Source organism: Dendrobates tinctorius, unplaced genomic scaffold, assembly GCF_039654945.1.
Source record: "Dendrobates tinctorius isolate UK_male_01 unplaced genomic scaffold, ASM3965494v1 ptg000191l, whole genome shotgun sequence".
Lineage (NCBI taxonomy): Eukaryota > Metazoa > Chordata > Amphibia > Anura > Dendrobatidae > Dendrobates > Dendrobates tinctorius.
Window position 1 is genome coordinate 21,643,784 of NW_027361858.1, and position 7,821 is coordinate 21,651,604.

Sequence of the window (7,821 nt, forward strand, 5' to 3'; positions counted from 1 at the left end):
TCCAGTGCAGGGATGTGCTGAGCTGCTGGTGCTTTGATTGACAGTTCAGCCATCCACTTTGAGACTGAGAGCTAAGGTAATTATTTAGAAACAGGGAGCATCCTCAAGAAGCTCAGCACCTCCCAGTCTCAGATGGGGCACATCCCCGCACTGGATTAGTCGACCGAGCTGCCTATCAAAATACTGACAGCTCAGCGCGCCCCTGCACCTGATTCAATGACTGAGCTGTCACTCACTGCGACCATGACACACTGAGGGGAGGAATCCTGACACAGTCTTTACCTTAGTGTCATCACCACTTATACACAGTGTCAGTGGTCATGTTTGCGGCACACAGTTGTCTTGTGATTTGCTGTCAGTTTGTCTACAAATTGTCTGCATTGCTGCATTTTCACATCCCACCAACATCGCACCTTAGCAAATGCAGCTATATGTAAAATCATTGATGCTATTTTATTGAGTTTGGCTTGTGCTAAGTTCTTATAGATGTGTTGTACATTGATTATTTAAGATTGTATGCCAAAAAGTACAAATTCCTAGCCTCTGACCCTTACTTAGGATCTGAGATCTGAAGTATTATATTCAGAAGGATGATTTAAAGGGAATGTTAGGTCCCCAAGCATGCTAAATTTACCACTATAACGTTAAATTGGCTTATTATTTTCATTACAACACAATCTTTGGAATCCTACAAAAACCTTTCTAACTTAAAAAAAACAACTTTTTTTGAGTCCTTTTGCTTTATGCAAATTTGCTGGGACAAGCCTGGCAGTGTGTCACTTCCCCCAGACTAGGGGAATCCTTAGATCCTGTAAATTCATCGAGAGAGGTATGATTTAAATCTTCTGCACAATCCACGGCATGTTTGAACTGGCAGAAACCTTGCCTGCTTCCTGCCTGGAATTGTGCAATGAAAGCAGGTGTGCAATCCCCTGCTTCATCGGCCCATTGCACATGGCCAATTAAGCCTAGTGACGCCAGCTCTCTCAGTCAGCAGCTATAGAGGAGCAGTCTAGCGTTTCAATGTGCACTCTGGGTCACTATGCCTTCCTGGACATGCAAAGTTGGCCAATGAAACCAGGGCAAGTACACCCAGCTTCATTGCACATCTGCAGACAGACAGGACACTGGCAAGATGTCTGCCAGTTCTAAGATGCCATAGTGTGGAGAACGACATTGATGCTCACTGAGTATGATTACAAGATTAAGGGCTAGTATGGTAAAAGTGATTGGACGTTGATGTTTACATGATAAAACCATGTTTATGGGACATCATGGACTTTGTTGTAATGCAAGTATAAGCCATTTTAAAATTACAGTGACAGTTTGGCAAGCTCCATCCGAGAAAAAAGTCTGATCATGCTAATCACACTCTGATTAGTGTTTTATTAAAGTTTGATCTGATTTTCTTGAAGGTGGAGAAAAAAAAAAAAAAAGTTTCTCCATCTTTTCCATGCACTCCATCCATGAAAATGACACTAGAGTGTGGTCCAATTTTTCCCACAGGCCTATAGACTTGAATGGGCGATTCCCATTCGATTCTCGAAGGCAAATCATGACTACTGTGATTTTTTTCAGACCACTTGGTACTGGGAAAAAATCAGACATCTGCACAGTCCCATAGAGTAACATGGGTGCGAGTGCTATCGGTCAAATCCAAGGATAGCACTCGTCCAATTTATATAGTCATGTCGCGGCCCATAAAATGATAAACTAGTGGTCAGTAAGAGTGTCTACATTGCATTAAACTCAGGAACTGTTAGGTGGATTCCAAGCCTTGTCTGCCTCTGCGATCCCCCATTCTGCTCCGAATGCAGTGGGGTCTGCTCAGCAAAGACATCGGTCTCAGCGTCTTGCTCAGATCCGTGCGGTTCACTTGGTTACTGCTGGTTAGCAATAAGCAGCGGCTAACTGACGCTCCAGAAGCTAATTCCAGAAATCACTCTACTGAGCATACTCGTGAGGTGACGACCTCTCATTGGTTGTCGGTTGTCAGCTGCTCAGGTGATTTGGCAGTTCCGGATTGGTCCACGAGCAAGGTCTTGTCTGACTGGACTTAAGCGGAGCATATAAAAGGGTCTTTGGGGCGCATGTCGGCGCAATAAGATCCTTTATGCTATGTGTGTGTCAGTGGATTTGTTACCACATTGTGTGAATGTGTGCCGCTTCTAGCACGGCGATTGTGTGTATAGGCAGGCAGTGTAGGGTGGGAACTCCCGCTTGGCTTCGCATCTGAACTGGGCTTCCTAAGTCGTGTGTGCTGTTAGCACAGCCGAGTGTCAGAGCGAGCACAATCACCAGCCTAGATTTCCCTGGGGGGTGGCTATAGGGACCCCTAACTAGTGTCATTATTTGCTGTACTCCTGTGACGTCTAACAGGATATAGCTCCGAGTGCCCTCTGTTATTGTACTGCTCTGTCCACACGGAGTGACCATGCACTCTGCACTCTGTCCACACAGAGTGACCTTTAACTCTGTGTGTTTACGGTGCTTGCACGCAGCATCGCTCCGTCATTGTTCTTTAGCTAAGGATCTCCATCACCGCACAGTGGACCCTGGGTTGCGATCGCACCTTCTCATAATTTATCTTTGGTGCGATCCGCAAACCCTTACAGGAACACTCCACAGAATTTGGTTACCATCCAAATTTAGTTTTGGGTTAACTTAGTAGAATGGGTGCCTTGCTTGTCAGGCCAAGAAAGCCCTAATTGACACTGGTTACCCAATTGTTTCCAACACATCATGCTACTCTTGAATTTCACTTTCCTGCCATTTAGTTTAGCTGATGGGCTTAGTACACAATTGCTCTTCATCAATACTAGTATGTAACCCCTTCTCATGTACAGCACCATTGAATTAATGGCGCTATATAAATAAATAATAATAATACTAGTACCCTACAATCAATAAGCTTCTTTCTACGAATTTACTATTAATATATTCCCACTTTATGACTTTTAGAACAGCAAAAGGTGAGTCTAAAAATCATGACTTCTAATATTCTGTATGGCCAACATGCTGTTTATACCTTCTAAATGCATAAAAGTTAATCGGTGGTATGTGCTCAGTTTCTAGAATGAGTACAGTGTCGTCGTAAAAATTCTATAATACCAGACACTATAGTAAATGATGGATTAAATGCTTAACTAAAAAAATGGTCTTTAACAGACATAATGTTTTACATAAGTTATTAAGGTCCACCTCTTCAATAAACTTCGGAAAATCTCCCGCAGCATGAGGCTGCACTTATAAGAGAGCCATTACTGTTACGTAGCATATAAAATGCACACACGCTGACATGAAGTCTTATTGGATGTACCTCCATTTTCATAATGCCATACAGATTTCAGCATTATTACATTCTGCCAATGATTCATACTAAAGCAAATACATATTGCTACCAGATGAAGCATTCAATCTCAGATTAAGATGTGTTCGTTTACTAAAACCCAAAACATTGAGGAGGAGGTTCACATTGTGCTGTTTTTGTTATTACACATGCCAGAACAAATGCCACTTAGGACTCCAGTTCAGAGACTAAAGGCGCCGTCACACTAAGCGACTCACCAGCGATCCCGACACCGATATGAAGGTGTCAGGATCGCTGGTAAGTCGCTATGTGATCGCTGGTGAGCTGTCACACAGACAGCTTCACCAACAATCAGCACAGCGATGCCGAGCGCCCGGCATCGCTGGCTATCGCTGTAGAAAATAGTATCAAAATAAAAAATATAGTTATTCTCACCTTCCGACGTCCCGTTTAGCCATCCTGCCTCTCTCCACGCTCCGGTCCCAGTGATCCTTTGCACGAATGACCGCGAGATGTCACGGTCTCGCGGGATAACAAAGTCTCGCGGTCATCCATGCAAAGGATCACTGGGACCGGAGCGTGGAGAGAGGCGGGATGGCTGAACGGGACATCGGAAGGTGAGAATAACTATATATTTTTTTTTTATTATTATTTTTTTACACCTGATCGCTGGTCTCCCGCTGTCACACACAGCGATGCATGCTGGCCAGCGGGAGACCAGCAACCAAAGAAATGTCCAGAGGTTTCTTGCAGCGATCAGCGATACCGGCAGGGGGGCTCGCTGGTGAGATCGCTGTTGTGTCACAAAAGTTGTGACTCAGCAGCGATCTCGCTACCGAGATTGCTTAGTGAGACGGGGCCTTAAGATAGAAGTACGTCTAATTTACCCCTGGTGTTAATATTTGTGCACATTACTTGCCATTTACAGTATCTTGGACCTGAGGTGACATGTTTTTTTTTCCTAATTTTTCTTTTAGTTGACTGCAGAGATACAACCAGGTACTGTGAAAAAGTGAAACAGCTGAAGCTTTGTCAGCTTGCACAGTTTAAATCTCGCTGTTGTGGGACTTGTGGGAAAGCATGACGACCCATTCAGAAGACTAACTTTACTTTAGCTAGGTAAGAAGACGTGAATAAAAACAGGACTGATCTACAAGCTTGTGGTGATCCGGTGATTGTATTTACTTGTGCGCTGGTCAGTCCTTAAAAAGAACTCAACAAGGTGGTCCTCTGCCGGAAGACAAGACGTGCCTGACTCTCATGATCTGAACTGGGGTAATGAGATAAGGACACCAAGCACATATATTTTTGGTTGCATCATGGACCTTATTTCAGAGGATGCTGCGGCCTATCAAAGAATTTTCAAGCAACATAGGAACAAAGGGATGATGGGACACAAATTATTTGGTGACAATGGACACCTCTGGATGTACATGTATTTTTGTAATTTTTTAATTCTATTTTTCTATTGTGCTTTCTCTGCCACCCTACTATGTAACACAGAGCACTGCACAACGACACATACTACAGGAATTAAAAGCTGGGACCAATAATCTACTGGAATAAATGGAACCAAACCTGAGTGACTGAAGGTTTCCAACAATCACAGGAAGAGCAGCAGTGTTGCTTACTAGTGAGCCTAGCTCTCGCACAGATATAACTTTGATGACAAGGGTTATGGGCATAACCCACCATGCAATGAATTGTGAAGTCCATAAATCACATGTCCCCAGTACAAGTTATATGGAATTGGTGACTACCAATATAAAGCAGGTTTTGCTATTTTCACCAGCACTTTAAGAGTGTGATGCTTGAGAACGACAAACAAGGCAAATAGAAATGTGCAAATTTAAAGAGAATAAGAAATGTTAGTAGGAAAGAAGAAAATTATTTAAGCTTTTATTAGCACTTTGTTACTTGTACATTTTGATGCCACTGGGCTAGATTATTTTATTTTTTAAATTCTTCAAGGGTTTTTCCACTAAACCTAAACTGTGAGCTGCGTCAATGGCTACATATTGGTGTTATTACAAAATTGCCATTCATCTGATACATACACTTAGGTAGGAAGGAAGGATCATCCCCGCGCTGCCGCAAGAAGAATTCCAAAAATTGTAGAGGTTTCAGCGTGGTTTATTGTACGCGTTTCAGGGTTCAGGTGACCCCTTCATCAGGACATACCACAAATATTGTAACGTTTGATAAGACCCTATTTTCTCTTTTGTGTCTCCCTCTTTTCTCTGACATTCATCCGATACAGACAGACAAAAAAGGCTAGACAGCGTTAAACAACCAATATGATGTCCCACAAGATTTAGAAGAACCCAAAGCAAGCATAACACATACTTTATAATAATATATATCTCAAAAGGAACCATCTATCCCTTTTATAATATGTTCTCTTTATATTCCAATACTAAATTATTTATAATTTAGTCTTATAAAAGCCATGCTATTGGCTTAAAGCCATTTGACCTCATTATGTGGACAGAAGAATCCAGAGTGAACATCTAAATGCCATACATATGTAAATTGACTTTACTGCCTTACCAACATGGTCACCATATTGACCACTGGCCTTCATGAGTTCCACTGTGCTGTTGTGTGTAGTCTTCAATGTACAGTGTTGGCTTTGTATACCAAGCTTCTGATTGGATTATCAACTGACTTGTATTAAAATGCAGACTAAGGCCCCAGGCAAATATAGCCAGCGATATTTTAACTAAAATGCAGCATTGAAGCTGATGGAGGAACTCACTGCCCTAGATAGGTTCATTGACTGATTTAGTTGCTGGATCAAATCAGTTGGGGTCATGAATAAATAAAGATTTTGTTATTATTCTTATATTCATAATAGCGTTTCTTGGCAAAACAGAAAAATCCATGAAAAAGGTTACAAAAAAATTATGCTTTCCCAAATAACTTTTTTTTTGTATAAAACTCACCTATAAGAGGAAATAAACTTTTCTGTTTATTATTGATAAGTCTTTGTAAAGTTATACATTTTTTATACACTTCATTATCCTATTTTGCTCCTTCTCTCCCAAACACCATGCTGCAGTGCTGTTTTAACTGCCTACTTTATACTCCTTAAAAATCCACTTTAAACGTGCTCAGCAACAATCCGCACTCTATTTGCAATCAGAGTATGAGACTTTCCCTGTCTGAGCCTCTTTGTTCCTTTCCCCCATACTTAGACAGAGATAGTCCCTAACACAAGTTGTTTCTAAGTAGACTATGGATTCTTGCTGAGCAGCAGCTGAAAGCAGGTAGTTAAGTAGTTTGAACTAAGCAGTTAAAACAGCACTGCAGCATAGTATTTGAGATAGGAGGCAAAATACGGTAATTACGAAAATTCACACCTTTGCGCGGTCTGATCAATAATTAAATTAAAAAAAAGTTTAGTTAATTTTCCCATAAGACAGGTATTATAAATGCTAAGAGTAATGATGTCCAGTTTTTACACTAGCAAGTGCATAACTATAGGGTATAAAAATAAGTGCTTAAACTGAGCGGCAAAGTACATTTGCCACATGGGAATCCAACAGCATTAAAAATGGTCTGAAATCATATCGATGTGCCCCTCCTTATCATTTTTTTGGCCAATAGCCCAATAATAGTGACACAACATTAGTAGCTTTAATAGAAAAAAACTTTTACATTACTCTTGTGTTGAAAATCATGCCAAAAGTTTTTCCTTTTTTTTTAAACGCTGGTCACCTCAGGCTGCTGGATATTTTGAGCCAAGAGGGAAGGTAAGAAAGGTCACACCTGTAGATGTGGAATCCTGTTTTAAACTTTGGGAAAAGTTTTGACTAAAAAGTTGAAAAACCTATAAGGTATAATCCCTTTAATTATGCTACTTATGCATTTTTTATTATTATTTTTACTCCCCAAAAATCCAGTTTTTGCATATTTGTTTCAACCAAAACTCATTGTCTACTCCAGTTGCAGTATCTGCCGTTTCCCGACTGCCACATAAATTTATAGGAACATAGCAATAAAAAAAAGCCCTATTTATGTTGTAATTTTCATTACAGGAATACAAATGATTGCCTCTGAAACCACTGTAACAAGTTTCTTTACCCGTCTCTTATAATGAATGCACATAATACGGCCACTTTGTAAAAGACGTTCTGTGCGCAAAGTGTGTGTTGCCAAGATACATTATTATTAATAATATAAAATGTCTATGTATGTATAGCTTTTGTTTGTATTTATTAGAATTTCCTGTACAAAAAAGTGCAATATTAATAATTGTACATTGTTTTCCAGATAAAATTATTTTTGGGACTTTTTATGACATGGTGTTGTTACAGTTATTGTGTTTTAGTGTGCAAATTAGAGTCCAAAAAGTAAGTCCACGCAGTTCATATGGATTCTTTTATCGATATTTTTAGCCTTTCTGTCTAATGAAAAGCAGAGCAGATCTCCGTGAATAGATAAAACATCTTCATCTGTTGGTTATTACAAAGGTTTCTCATTAGCTCAGCATTCAGAAGAAGATGGTG

General features: G+C 40.4%; 1 protein-coding gene across 2 annotated transcripts in view; it reads left to right on the forward strand.

The window, feature by feature from the left end:
- ADAMTSL1 (ADAMTS like 1) overlaps nucleotides 1–7,608 on the forward strand; it is a 487,614-nt gene extending 480,006 nt beyond the window's left edge. For both annotated transcript variants that reach the window (XM_073552482.1, XM_073552481.1), the window contains exon 29: nucleotides 4,288–7,608. Coding sequence is in view for 1 of the 2 variants with exons in the window: in XM_073552481.1 (XP_073408582.1) it covers nucleotides 4,288–4,394 (107 nt within the window). In the remaining variant the exon portion in view is untranslated. The remainder of the gene's footprint in view (nucleotides 1–4,287) is intronic.
- The last annotated feature ends 213 nt before the right edge of the window (nucleotides 7,609–7,821 follow it).